Source organism: Taurulus bubalis, assembly GCF_910589615.1.
Source record: "Taurulus bubalis genome assembly, chromosome: 3".
Taxonomy (NCBI): domain Eukaryota; kingdom Metazoa; phylum Chordata; class Actinopteri; order Perciformes; family Cottidae; genus Taurulus; species Taurulus bubalis.
Window position 1 is genome coordinate 1060937 of NC_136591.1, and position 15311 is coordinate 1076247.

Consider the following 15311-nt stretch of genomic DNA (forward strand, 5'->3'; position numbering starts at 1 on the left):
TATAGTATATGACCTGTGTGTATATGACCTGTGTGTATACAGTATATGACCTGTGTGTAAATGACCTGTGTGTATATGACCTGTGTGTATATGACCTGTGTATATATGACCTGTGTGTATATGACCTGTGTGTATATAAACTGTGTGTATATAGTATATGACCTGTGTGTATACAGTATATGACCTGTGTATATATGACCTGTGTGTATATGACCTGTGTGTATATAAACTGTGTGTATATAGTATATGAACTGTGTGTATACAGTATATGAACTGTGTGTATATGAACTGTGTGTATATGACCTGTGTGTATATGAACTATGTATATAAACTGTGTGTATGTGACCTGTGTGTATATGAACTGTGTGTATATGAACTGTGCATATATGAACTGTGTGTATACAGTATATGAACTGTGTATATATGACCTGTGTGTATATGACCTGTGTGTATACAGTATATGAACTGTGTGTATATGACCTGTGTGTATATGACCTGTGTGTATACAGTATATGAACTGTGTATATATGACCTGTGTGTATATGACCTGTGTGTATACAGTATATGAACTGTGTGTATATGACCTGTGTGTATATGACCTGTGTGTATATGACCTGTGTGTATATAGTATATGACCTGTGTGTATATGACCTGTGTGTATACAGTATATGACCTGTGTGTAAATGACCTGTGTGTATATGACCTGTGTGTATATGACCTGTGTATATATGACCTGTGTGTATATGACCTGTGTGTATATAAACTGTGTGTATATAGTATATGACCTGTGTGTATACAGTATATGACCTGTGTATATATGACCTGTGTGTATATGACCTGTGTGTATATAAACTGTGTGTATATAGTATATGAACTGTGTGTATACAGTATATGAACTGTGTGTATATGAACTGTGTGTATATGACCTGTGTGTATATGAACTATGTATATAAACTGTGTGTATGTGACCTGTGTGTATATGAACTGTGTGTATATGAACTGTGCATATATGAACTGTGTGTATACAGTATATGAACTGTGTATATATGACCTGTGTGTATATGACCTGTGTGTATACAGTATATGAACTGTGTGTATATGACCTGTGTGTATATAGGAACTGTGTGTATACAGTATATGAACTGTGTGTATATGAACTGTGTGTATATGAACTGTGTTTATATATAAATATACAGTATATAAACTGTATGTATAAACTGTGTGTATACACTGTGTATATGAACTGTATGTATACACTGTGTGTATAAACTGTGTATAAACTGTGTGTGTATAAACTGTGTATATAAACTGTGTGTACAAACTGTGTGTGTACAAACTGTGTGTATATGAGCTGTGTATATAAACTGTGTGTATATGAGCTGTGTATATAAACTGTGTGTATATAAACTGTGTATATAAACAGTGCATATAAACAGTGCATATAAACGGTGCATATAAACGGTGCATATAAACTCTGTATATATATATATATATATATATAAACTGTGTATATTTATATAAACGGTGTGTATATAAACTGTGTATATATATATATATATATATATATATATATATATATATATAAACTGTGTGTATATAAACTGTGTGTATATTTATATAAACTGTGTGTGTATAAACTGTGTGTATATAAACTGTGTGTATATTTATATAAACTGTGTTATATAAACTGTGTGTATAAACTGTGTGTATATAAACTGTGTGTATATATGTATATGTACATATATAAACTGTGTATACAGTATATGAACTGTGTGTATATGAACTGTGTGTATATAAACTGTGTGTATATAAACTGTATGTATATAAACTGTGTGTATATAAACTGTGTTTATATAAATATACAGTATATAAACTATGTATAAACTGTGTGTGTATACGCTGTGTGTATATGAACTGTGTGTATATGAACTGTGTGTATATGAACTGTGTATATATAAATATACAGTATATAAACTGTATGTATACACTGTGTGTATAAACTGTGTATAAACTGTGTGTGTATAAACTGTGTATATAAACTGTGTATATGTAAACTGTGTGTATGCACTGTGTGTGTTTGCACTGTGTGTATATGTGCTGTGAATATGAACTGTGTGTATATGAGCTGTGTATATAAACTGTGTGTATGAACTGTGTGTGTATGAGCTGTGTGTATATGAGCTGTGTGTATAAACTGTGTGTATATAAACTGTGTGTGTATAAACTGTGTATATGTAAACTGTGTGTACAAACTGTGTGTATGAACTGTGTGTATATAAGCTGTGTGTACAAACTGTGTCTATAAACTGTGTGTCTATAAACTGTGTGTATATATATATATAAACTGTGTATATATATATATATATATATATATATATATATATATATATATATATATATATATATATATATATATATATAAACTGTGTGTATAAACTGTGTATATAAACTGTGTGTATATTTATATAAACTGTGTGTATATAAACTGTGTGTCTATAAACTGTGTGTCTATAAACTGTGTGTAGCAGCGTCATGGTGTGTAAACCTGCGTCGGGCCACACAGGAAAAGGTTGTGTCCTCGACAGAACCTGTCACCTCAACAGAAATAAATCACCCAAAACAAAGTCTCGCCCAGGAGGCTGACCTTCTGACTGCTTGGTCAAGGTCAATGGAGGTCGCTTTGAGCAGCGAGGAGGAGGCTGTGTTAGTGGTGGAGGAGAGAGAGAGAGAGGAGGATGTGTTAGTGGTGGAGGAGAGAGAGAGAGAGAGAGGAGGATGTGTTAGTGGTGGAGGAGAGAGAGAGAGAGGAGGATGTGTTAGTGGTGGAGGAGAGAGAGAGAGAGGAGGATGTGTTAGTGGTGGAGGAGAGAGAGAGAGAGGAGGATGTGTTAGTGGTGGAGGAGAGAGAGAGAGAGAGGAGGATGTGTTAGTGGTGGAGGAGAGAGAGAGAGAGGAGGATGTGTTAGTGGTGGAGGAGAGAGAGAGAGAGGAGGATGTGTTAGTGGTGGAGGAGAGAGAGAGAGAGAGAGGAGGATGTGTTAGTGGTGGAGGAGAGAGAGAGAGAGGAGGATGTGTTAGTGGTGGAGGAGAGAGAGAGAGAGGAGGATGTGTTAGTGGTGGAGGAGAGAGAGAGAGAGAGAGAGAGGAGGATGTGTTAGTGGTGGAGGAGAGAGAGAGAGAGAGAGAGAGAGAGGAGGATGTGTTAGTGGTGGAGGAGAGAGAGAGAGAGAGAGGAGGATGTGTTAGTGGTGGAGGAGAGAGAGAGAGAGGAGGATGTGTTAGTGGTGGAGGAGAGAGAGAGAGAGAGAGAGAGAGGAGGATGTGTTAGTGGTGGAGGAGAGAGAGAGAGGAGGATGTGTTAGTGGTGGAGGAGAGAGAGAGAGGAGGATGTGTTAGTGGTGGAGGAGAGAGAGAGAGAGAGAGAGGATGTGTTAGTGGTGGAGGAGAGAGAGAGAGAGAGAGAGGAGGATGTGTTAGTGGTGGAGGAGAGAGAGAGAGAGAGAGAGGAGGATGTGTTAGTGGTGGAGGAGAGAGAGGAGGAAGAGAAGCCTTTCTTACTCCCGGAGACGAGGCTGGCAGAATCAATGACTTCCTCAAACCCATGTTTACAGTGTGGTTGAGGTACGCCTCATTAGGAGAAACTCCTGTGACAAACAGCTCACTGTCACACGTCTAGGATTAGACAAACGAGGACAATCCCTTTGTCGATGCTTCAGAAACAGGAGGCCCTACACATCTTCTTTCAGCCTTTGTTTCGTAATAACGTGTACACTCGTCGCGCGTCGGCTGCAGGGAAACGGAGGCGTTCTAGCGTCAACTTGAACTGATGATCTACATCCAAACTATTGATCCCAGTTCATCTTCCCTTGTGTTTAGGACTTTGAGCTTGAAACAAACAACAGGAACCAATCTGAAGTGGTGTTTTCTTTCCATTTGAAAACGTGGACCGACGTCTCCACTCTCCACCCGCTGAACATGGGCCGACGCCAGCGACGCAGGTGTGTTCACAACAAACACACGCCGCATGAATCTGGGCGCGTTGCTCCAGCCAAACAACAGCGAGGTCAAACTAATGAAAAACATAAATGAGGAAGAAGGTCGACGTAAAGCGACGGAGGGGAGAGGAAGCGTGAGGCTGGAGGAGGAGGCTGATAACGGTCAGGGAGGGAAACATTTCAGGTGGATGTATTTACATGAGCGCAGCCGCAGGTCATCCACTTTGCATAAGTTGCCACTATATACATACAGTATATATCTATATATCTATATATATATATATATATAGATCTATAGATATATAGATATATGATCTGATGAGAATACGAAGGAGATAAAGAGGCCGGATGTTGTCAGCTCAACTCAGAGACCACCGGTTGGTCATAAAGGAGAAAACATCTGTGTGTTCTATGTTCTTATTGTTTTTATTTATTTTATTTGTTCTATTATTTTATTAGTTTTGTTGTATAGCTTTTAGGATATTTAAAAAAAATTGTGTAAAGTGACTGAGTATCATGAAAAGCGCTGTATAAATTAAACGCATTATTATTTTTTGACTAGATTGTTTCGTGTGTGTGAATATCATGAAGACAATAAAGGTTTGTACGTTTGAAGGAGTTGTATCATCTGATGTCTGACTGAGTTCAAGAATAATCCCTTAAAAAAGTAAACAAAAATAATAATAAATAGAGTTGAGCTGCCTCAGTTAGAGTGGTATCTTCCCACATATCTTATTTCAAAGTAATTGAAACGTTAAAAAAAGAGGGAAATAAATAAAAACACTCAAAGCTACTCAGCTGCAACGCTTCCATTTCTTCTCCCTGAGGTCAATACTCCTAACGAGTGGCTTGAGTTCACAGTCATGATGTCACGGCGTTGTGCTGCATGGTCTGAGGTCGCGTCCCACTTACTCTCTCCTTCCTCTCCTCCGTTTCGGGACTCGGCAGCCGGACCTTTAGCTTCACCGAGCCTTCCCGGAAAATGTCTCCGAAGCCGACGCCTCGGACCTTCTTGGGCTGAGCGATGACTCCGTTCCCTGAGGCGGGGTTAGGGGACGTGGGGGCGGCGCCGTCCGGTCCAGCTCCATCTGGGGGAGACGCGCCGGTTATATATAGAGATTGGTAGATAAAACTGTAGATCATAGCTTGTTTTATGAAAAAAAAGCCCCAAACTGCAGTATTTGGATGCATTGAACACCATAAGTAATATACAAGTGAAGTATATGGTTTGGTACATGAAAAAATTAAAATGTGACAGATGTGCGCAAATGCAATTGTTGGAGTCCTCGCCTGAATGTTCTCTGTTCTAAACCCTCTGTAACTTTGTTCTGCTTCACTTTATCAAAGTCAACCTTTGCAGAGAGAATGTTCACATATTGTGATATGATTTGGGTTAGAGAATGTTCACATATTGTGTTATGATTTGGGTTAGAGAATGTTCACATATTGAGTTATGATTTGGGTTAGAGAATGTTCACATATTGAGTTATGATTTGGGTTAGAGAATGTTCACATATTGAGTTATGATTTGGGTTAGAGAATGTTCACATATTGAGCTATGATTTGGGTTAGAGAATGTTCACATATTGAGTTATGATTTGGGTTAGAGAATGTTCACATATTGAGTTATGATTTGGGTTAGAGAATGTTCACATATTGAGCTATGATTTGGGTTAGAGAATGTTCACATATTGAGTTATGATTTGGGTTAGAGAATGTTCACATATTGTGTATGATTTGGGTTAGAGAATGTTCACATATTGAGTTATGATTTGGGTTAGAGAATGTTCACATATTGAGCTATGATTTGGGTTAGAGAATGTTCACATATTGTGTATGATTTGGGTTAGAGAATGTTCACATATTGAGTTATGATTTGGGTTAGAGAATGTTCACATATTGTGCTATGATTTGGGTTAGAGAATGTTCACATATTGAGCTATGATTTGGGTTAGAGAATGTTCACATATTGAGCTATGATTTGGGTTAGAGTTGGACCTTACAGCTGCATCATTTCAAAGAAATAATCATCCTGAAAGTGATTTTTTTTATAGGCGGACCTGAAACCTTTTCATTGTTTTCTGTGTGTCATCTTCATTTACTCTTAATCAGTAACATATAGACGGATATTTACACATCTGAACAAAATCTCACATGTGTACCTTTTATTATTACACCCACACTATTCAAATAACCCTAGTGGTTGCAGAGATACACCCTTTTTAGTTTGGGGATGACTTTTTCAAGGAAAGGGCCTAAAAATAGTTTGTTTTTTAAAAGGTTTAGTTTTGATTTGTTCAAGAGGAACAATGTACATTGATTGAACACTTTAAATTGAAATGTAAACTTGTCTAGCCAACACGCCCCTCGTGTGAAAACATGCGTGGCGATACATGTTTTCTGATTGATGACGTTGGCTGTGAAAGGGTCTGTGGGACAGGATGCATGATGGGTCTTGGAAAATACACGTTACGCCCCTTTCAGCCACCAGGAGGTGCTAGAATCCTGTTTGTGTAGAAACCCAGTTGCGTCACACCATTCCTAAATATATGAATGACAATATCCATTCCTAAAAATACAAAAAACGTAATGTCTACAGTACACCGACACATAAGGAAGTGAAAAGCAGATGCAAGATGAGGAACTTGTATCCCATTTTACACGACAGCATGTGCATGTCACATGCCAACACCGTCCCATGAAAGAGTAACCAGAGAGATAAGTATTGAAGATCTTGTTTTCCTTGTTGGACTCTGTGTCCTCTGGGTGAATTAAAAGTTCATTGGCGACGTCTCTTCACGTCTTTGACCGAACCAGTTCAGATTGGAAATCGTCAATGAGAGCACTTCTTCTTACAAAATGATCAAAGGACTCATTCTCCTCAGAAAGCATGCTTGTTTGCCGCCCCCCCCCGCCCTACCGGTGTCGTCTGCGGCCGTGTCGTTGGCGTCTCCGTCCTCTCCCGTGGCGTCCAGCTCTTTGACAAAGTTGGAGGGAAACAGTCCCGACTTGCCGTTGAAGTTGCCGTTCCACCAGCCCTCCTCAACCTGCAGGGGAAGACGTGGCGTAAACGACCCGATGTAGTAATGCAATTTGGTTTTCTACGCTTCCAAGCGACGGTTAGCTAACATGAGCTAGCACGGTAAGCTAACAAGAGCTAGCACACTCCCGCTGACCGATATGAAAAGCTCCAGCTGTTCGTGTTGTTCACGTTTCTCATCAGGACCGTCTTGTTTACATCGGCTTCCAGTTCACCTGGGAGAGATGACGTTGCTGCTTCTGGTGCAATCATCTTAATAATAGCCTGAAGTGTGGGTGTGTGTTCCGCCATTTTCTCCCCTCTCAGATCTTGTAGCCTCTGCACTAAAGAACAACTGAATATTCTCTTCATGGGCGTCCACTCCCATGTTTTTAAACTCTCGTGGCTTTAAGATTGATGCACATAGCTACCGTAACATGTGGGTTATAAGCCGCTACTTTGCGGCTAATTTGTGGCTAATTTGTGGATTTTTCCGATTCTGCCACAAAAATTTTGTGGCTGCACTGTTTCAGCTCAGGTAAACTGAAAAAAACTGAAAATTCAGCACAAAAATAAAAAGTGCAGCTAAAGCTAGCACTTTTTTATATGATCGACACATCGCTGATTATTTATTATGAATAAAAAAACAACCATGCAAAGAAAATAATACAACATTTAGGGGGGACATTAGTAGTATAAATTGCCACGTTAAAGACCAGCTTGGACATTGTAGAAGCTTAATGTTGGTCAGTTAACAGCTGCTGTCTCTTCACTGGTTACATAGATTTACTGGTTGTAATATTACACCTTTAACCATCGGGTCTCAAATTACAAACCAAAAACTGAACCCCCGCTGGTCTTGTTTATCCCAAACAAACAAGGCCCATGTGGATAATCCAGGAAATGACCGTCCCCCACCTGCCTTCCTCCGCCTCTCAACAGAAGTAGATCTGAAGCCCACCACGTCCACGTTTAAAAAGTACCTCTTCGATGACGTCCACGGTGTCTCCGATCTTCAGCTCCAGCTCGTCCTCGTTCTGCGGCTGATAGTCAAACAGGACCTTGCACTGCCTCCTCTTGGGCTCTGTGTGGGGAAAAGAAGAAAAAACGCACCAGATAGTCAACCAACCTGTTGTGGGCTTGTGCCATTGTGTGTGTGTGTGTGTGTGTGTGTGTGTGAGAGTGTGTGTGTGTGTGAGGTCTCCTCTACGAAGTCAAAAGGAAGGGGTGAGGCAGCAGCAAGGTGTTTTATGTTTGACTGTTGTATTGTAAAAGCGTCAACATTTTATAATCCTTGTATATTTAATTTTCTTCCTGTCTTTAGGTTTGTTTTAGTTTTTTAAACATCTGCCTCTCGGGACTACGGATGGAAAACAGCCTCTTGGCTAACTGGCACTTTTAACAGAAATGTTTTTATTAACGTGCACGGTCCCTTATTAAATAAACCATTATGCACGCAGTGGGCGGAGCCTCCTGTGGGACTTCCTCCCCGTGGCAGCAGCACACACGCCCTGCTGAACAAGCAGAGCTGCTCACGGGGAAACGGAACAAGCCGAGAAGAAACGGCACAAAGCCGGCCCCCACATCTCCGCCCCCTGATGGACCGATGGGGTACTGCAGGTTCTGTTGCACGTGCACGACGACCAGGGGAAATAAAAACAGGGTTTCCTGTTCTGTGCCCAAACAACAACAGATAGCAGGGGCTGCAACGGATCACAAACTCAGTTTGGATCGAATCAGCAGAAGCTGAATACGAGGATAAAGACTAGATTTGTTTTTCACCTGTGAACCAACAAAAGGGTTTCAACTGCTCTGAAGTCAGTGTAAACCTTAAAAAAATGTAAAGTTATTATTTAGAGAGAGCGAGAGAGAGGATTATAAAATAAACAATGTTTGTATTCCTAAAAACCTGCAGCACATTGTAAAAGAATGGAGCCTCTGCCCTTGAGTTTGGCGCCATCTTGGATTATGGCCGTCGCCATGTTGGTTTTTTTTGCAACCAATAAACGGAAGTGACCATATTAGGGATGCGGAGGAGTGACAGAGACACTGGTAGAGGCGTTGACCTGTCAATCACAGTAGCCCCGCCCTAAAGCGTCCCCTGCTTTATGGTCTGTATGACGTTAAAAGGATCATTTACGAAATGAACATCAAGCTGGATTGAAGAGTTACACTAAATCCAGAAGCAGCAGGTCCTGAGGTTCTAGACGGCAGTTTGCAGAGTAAAGAGCGGACAATGGAGAGCGACTGCTTTATATTCTATTCATTATATTCTATTCATATTTATACACATAAATAGGACGTTAGCCCCGTTTCTGAATATCTGGAGGTGCAATGTCCTGCTTTCCCCGGCAGTATTAAACTGTATATCACCCCTAACATTGACATGCATCCTTTGCCGCCAACAAAAAGACTCTTACTCTTGGAGGCGGCGGGCGGCTGAGGCAGGAAGCCGCCGGTGGGGATGCCGATGGTGCTCATCCTCTGCACCAGGTGGGCCACGTTGCCCGCGCTCTTCTCCCGCCTCACCGGCTGGGACGCCTCCTCTTTGGGCTCGCCCTTGGCCTCCTTGACCTCTTTGGATTCCTTCTTCACTTCCTGCAGAAACAAGTGGGAAGCATCATTACATTATCGCTAGCGAATTGAGCTTGAACGCATCGTAGAAAAACACAACCCCCATTAGCATTAGCCGTTAGCTCCACAGGGCTGTGCTGCTGGAATACATCCAGTTGTTTAGAGGTGATGTTTGCACAGCAACATAAATAGATATTAGAGATGAATATGACCCGTTTACACCGAGCAGATTATTATACATCATTAAAACTACTGATGACAAGACTTGTTTTAATCCATAAAATTACAATCTTTACTTTCTAATCATTTCAACTGTGGTAATGGGTTAACAATTCATTTTTGGATGGCTTGCCGACTTCAGAGCAATTTAAATCATTTTCAGCTGCTATAATCAAACAACAAAAGGGATCTGTATCCGTTAATATGGATCATATTAGTATCGGTATCTAAAAGTTATATTTGCTCCCTTGGTTTCTTTGGTTCTGATCCAAACCTTTTATGATCCGTTGCACCACGAGCATCAACATCGAACTAAATAGAAGTGAATTTGTATAATGGGACAATCACACAACAAAGTCGTCTGCTCCAGAGAGCGCAGCAGCCACAACTTCCTGTGAACTTCTCTTCTCCTGACCCACAGGAGGTAAACCTCACTTCATCACTTCACAGCCTCAGAGCAGATGAACCGTCACAATACGCACTCGGCACGCCGCAACTTGACCGAGAAAAAAGAACCAGTAAATGTCATTGTTCCTGTTGGGACAGCAGCCAACACACACACACACACACACACACACACACACACACACACACACACACACACACACACACACACCCCGGTCACCCAGACCACAGAAGTGGATGTGGTCTGGGTGACATTCCAATGCACCGCAAAAAAAACACAACACAATGCATCTCGACATCCAGGAGCCATGTTTGTTACAGAAGGAGGGGACAACGGTACGCTGTGTGTGTGTGTGTGTGTGTGTGTGTGTGTGTGTGTGTGTGTGTGTGTGTGTGTGTGTGTGTGTGTGTGTTTAACAGCTCTCACCAGAGTCGTATGTATTCATCACTTGAGGATTCCTTCAGAACTGGGAGCTGCAGTCCTGTGGACACGCCTCACCAACAATACATAATGACCTCACAGGCCCGTCCTTAGCCAAACACACACACACACACACACACACACACACACACACACACACGACCATCTGCAGGGAACAAAGTCTCAACCGATCCTCACCTGCGATGGAATGCTTTCACAGCAGCTTATTACTGCACTGAGACTTTCTTTGTGGTCCAGTATTTCGTTCCATTCCTTTATTTTTGCTCTTAACCTCTGACCCTTCATTTGTCTAAATGGATTCTACTTTAATAGATGTGTTTCTTATTTCATTGCATTTAAAAGACATTTGAATGCATGTCTTTGAGAGCAACTTTCAAAACAGCCGCGTGTAAAGCAAAGTGTCACTCATTTGCTAACGCAGACATAAAACACACAATATACAATGTTGAAGATGAGATAATGTCGTTATTGTGAATCCTTTTAAATCGCGTAGTGAAAATCTAATTCACTTGAAAACCAAAAATCAAAATGAAAGCGTAACTTATCGATAAAGGTTTTCAATAACTCCCCGTTAAGAATAAGAAACGTCACGCTGGGAACTCAGAGGAGCAGCAAGAGTGTGTGTGTGTGTGCGTGTGTGTGTGTGTTGAACTAATTCACTGTCCACTTCCTGGTTCAAACACGCTGACTTTGCTCTTCCACGGGAGCGGAATTCCAGCTGTGTCTGTGTGTGTGTGTGTGTGTGTGTGTGTGTGTGTGTGTGTGTGTGTGTGTGTGTGTGTGTGTGTGTGTGTGTGTGTGTGTGTGTGTGTGAGAAAAGCAAAGCAACAGAATAGAGTGCTGCAGGAAGTAGTAAAACCATTCAGCAATTTTTTAACTTCCATGTCAATGGCTTTTTTTTAAATGTTTTAAATAAGGTCTGCTTGACACCAGCTTCAGATATTGCATTCAACGAAATTAAATACAATCAGTAGAAATATTGAAGCTTCTATGTGGCTAACAAGTGGCTAGATAACATAGATAACTGGTCCCGCTTGCAGTGTAGTTGGTTCACAGCCCAACATTAGCTCTTTACCAACATTAGCTTTTTACCAACGTTCGCTTTTTACTCCAGCAAAATGCATTCACCCTTCAAAAATAAAAACCGTGCGGTGCATTTGTGAAGATTACCTCACTGAACAAAGATGTTTGTTTGCCTCACTAATCCAAAATTAAATGGAAAGAAAAAATGCCATTGGCTTTTCGCTCTAGGGAACCACTGTGATGCCAACTTCCCCAATTGGCCCATGAAAAGCCCTCATCCCTGCAGCGCTGCACCAGAGCACGTCACAGTTAGACCTGATCAACTACAGGGGCAGAAAAGGACTAATTTAAGTAACGTCTTCCACGGAGAGAGGAAAAGCGATGACTGCTGTCTGCACACTGAGTGGCTGTACGTTATACGTCATGTCATAGATGCAGTCTACTTTCTGAAATAGTCTTCTAGACCATAGACCAGAAGAAGTGGGCCCATTCACCGTGACGTCACCCGTTGGTTTGGGGACGGGTTTGAAGCCTCCAGTTCACCATGTTGGTTTTTCACAAGCAATGAATGGAAGCTACCATATTTGGAATCCGTTTGGTACTTTAAGTATATTTTCATACCAATACTTATATAATCATTGAATGCGGGAGGAAATGCACCAGGCGTGGGCCTATTTCCTAGAACAAAAGACATCGGTCCTGTTCCAATTAGCATTTCCTGTTCATAATGGAACTGTGGTTCCAAGACTTAAGAGCAGGATTGTTCCCACAAATAGAAACAAGACTATAATAGTCATCCATCAATAAGAGACGCTTTTGTAGCCAGCAGCTCATACACACTGGGAACCACCAGGACCAGTAGCTAGTACTCACTGGGAAACATCTGGACCAGCAGCTAGTACTCACTGGGAAACACATGGACCAGCAGCTAGTACTCACTGGGAAACACATGGACCAGTAGCTAGTACTCACTGGGAAACACCTGGACCAGCAGCTCGTACTCACTGGGAAACACCTGGACCAGTAGCTAGTACTCACTGGGAAACACATGGACCAGTAGCTAGTACTCACTGGGAAACACATGGACCAGTAGCTAGTACTCACTGGGAAACACCTGGACCAGTAGCTCAAACACACTGGGAATCAGCTGGACCAGCAGCTCATACACACTGGGAAACACCTGGACCAGCAGCTCGTACTCACTGGGAACCAGCTGGACCAGCAGCTCATACACACTGGGAAACACCTGGACCAGTAGCTCGAACACACTGGGAACCAGCTGGACCAGCAGCTCGTACTCACTGGGAAATACATGGACCAGCAGCTCATACACACTGGGAACCAGCTGGACCAGCAGCTCATACACACTGGGAAACACCTGGACCAGCAGCTCGTACTCACTGGGAAACACCTGGACCAGCAGCTCGTACTCACTGGGAAACACATGGACCAGCAGCTCGTACTCACTGGGAAACACCTGGACCAGCAGCTCATACTCACTGGGAAACACCTGGACCAGCAGCTCATACTCACTGGAAACCAGCTGGACCAGCAGCTCGTACTCACTGGGAAACACATGGACCAGCAGCTCGTACTCACTGGGAAACACCTGGACCAGCAGCTCGTACTCACTGGGAAACACCTGGACCAGCAGCTCGTACTCACTGGGAACCAGCTGGACCAGCAGCTCGTACACACTGGGAAACACCTGGACCAGCAGCTCGTACTCACTGGGAAACACCTGGACCAGCAGCTCGTACTCACTGGGAAACACATGGACCAGCAGCTCGTACTCACTGGGAAACACCTGGACCAGCAGCTCGTACACACTGGGAAACACCTGGACCAGCAGCTCGTACACACTGGGAAACACCTGGACCAGCAGCTCGTACTCACTGGGAAACACCTGGACCAGCAGCTCGTACTCACTGGGAAACACATGGACCAGCAGCTCGTACTCACTGGGAAACACCTGGACCAGCAGCTCGTACTCACTGGGAAACACCTGGACCAGCAGCTCGTACTCACTGGGAAACACCTGGACCAGCAGCTCGTACTCACTGGGAAACACCTGGACCAGCAGCTCGTACTCACTGGGAAACACCTGGACCAGCAGCTCGTACTCACTGGGAAACACCTGGACCAGCAGCTCGTACTCACTGGGAAACACATGGACCAGCAGCTCGTACTCACTGGGAAACACCTGGACCAGCAGCTCGTACTCACTGGGAAACACCTGGACCAGCAGCTCGTACTCACTGGGAAACACCTGGACCAGCAGCTCGTACTCACTGGGAAACGTCACACAGACCTGAACACCTAAACCCCGAGACATGGACCCCACAGACACTGTGCTCCATTGATTCCAGTCATTTCAAGGAACCAGGGACATGCTGGTGGCCACTGGTTGCCGCAGTGGATCTCTCTCCTTACCATCTCCCACACAGACATGCTTCATGTTCACCCGGCAGCTACGACGGCGGTGGAAAAAAGAAAAGGAAGCAGGAAGACAGACGACGCCTCGGCCGACATCACAGAGGGCAAAGTTCAGCGGGCCAGCAGGCTCCTGTCAGGATTAACGATGCAGCTCAGTGACTGGACCAGGCCGTTCAGCAGATTACCTATCTCACTACGAAGGATTAGGGGAGGTGGAGGGAGGGCAGAAGGGAAAAAAGGCAAGCGAGGTGAGAAGATAAGCCAACTGTACAGTCCGACTCGTTTCGCTCTTTATCGGCTGTGTAAACACCTCAGAAAACACAGAGCGCTGCTGCTGCTGCTGAGCATTGAGGCTAATAACTGCGTACCCGGCTATTATTAACCTACAACGAACTCTTTAACCCTCTGAATACCCCAAAACCCGACCGCAGGTTGTACCTGTACAGTGGCGGGCCGTGGATTTTCTACCTGGCCCTTCAGTGGATCAGCTGTTCTTATAGCCTCCTTCTTCTGTTGGTGTTGTTGGTGCAAACATGCAAATGTCTTCATGATTTAATGTGACAACAGCAAAACCATTACAAAACATCAGTCCATAAAAAATGTCACGCAACTCGTTCATTCAGTTGCAGGCTCACTACTGTTTGCTGGAACCTTCCCATGTACTTCCTCCTCGTCTGTTTTCTAACCATGATGAATGAAAGTCAATAACGCAGCTCCGTGTTAACAGAAAATCAAATAATCCTTTCCCTCGACAACCAGGAAGCGTCCTGCAGGGACAGGCGGGACTCTGTATCGCAGCAGTGAACTGCACCAACTCGTGCCTTCAGCCCCGGGATCCATTAAGCGCTGCTTTTACATAGTCCATCAAAAGACATCGATAAAGGCTGGACTGCTCTCTGTTTAACGATCAATCGCCTCACGTCCTTCATCCAATCAAAAGCACGGCAACTGGAGGTCAAACAGCCGCCTCATGTGCGACACTTGTCCATTTGTAGATACACAAATGGACAAGTGTCGGCCCGCTTTCACACACGATGACATAGGGTTGTCACGGTAGCAAAATCATGACTTTGATGCCTGCCATAAATATCACGATGCCCGAATTCTATACATATGGTTCCCTTTCTTAGTATCAGTGTTTCCCCTACCGTTATAATAGGGGGGCGGGGCTCTCTGCTCCAGGTGAAAGAGCCAAAGT

General features: G+C 43.3%; 1 protein-coding gene across 1 annotated transcript in view; it reads right to left on the reverse strand.

Moving 5' to 3' along the window:
- The window catches only part of cd2ap (CD2-associated protein), a gene marked incomplete at its 5' end in the record, with an annotated part of 73381 nt that overhangs the window by 28603 nt on the left and 29467 nt on the right, over nucleotides 1–15311 (reverse strand). Inside the window, 4 exons of the mRNA XM_079215135.1 lie at nucleotides 4908–5083; nucleotides 6916–7042; nucleotides 7998–8098; nucleotides 9435–9612. Of these exons, the coding sequence (XP_079071261.1) occupies nucleotides 4908–5083; nucleotides 6916–7042; nucleotides 7998–8098; nucleotides 9435–9612 (582 nt within the window). The remainder of the gene's footprint in view (nucleotides 1–4907; nucleotides 5084–6915; nucleotides 7043–7997; nucleotides 8099–9434; nucleotides 9613–15311) is intronic.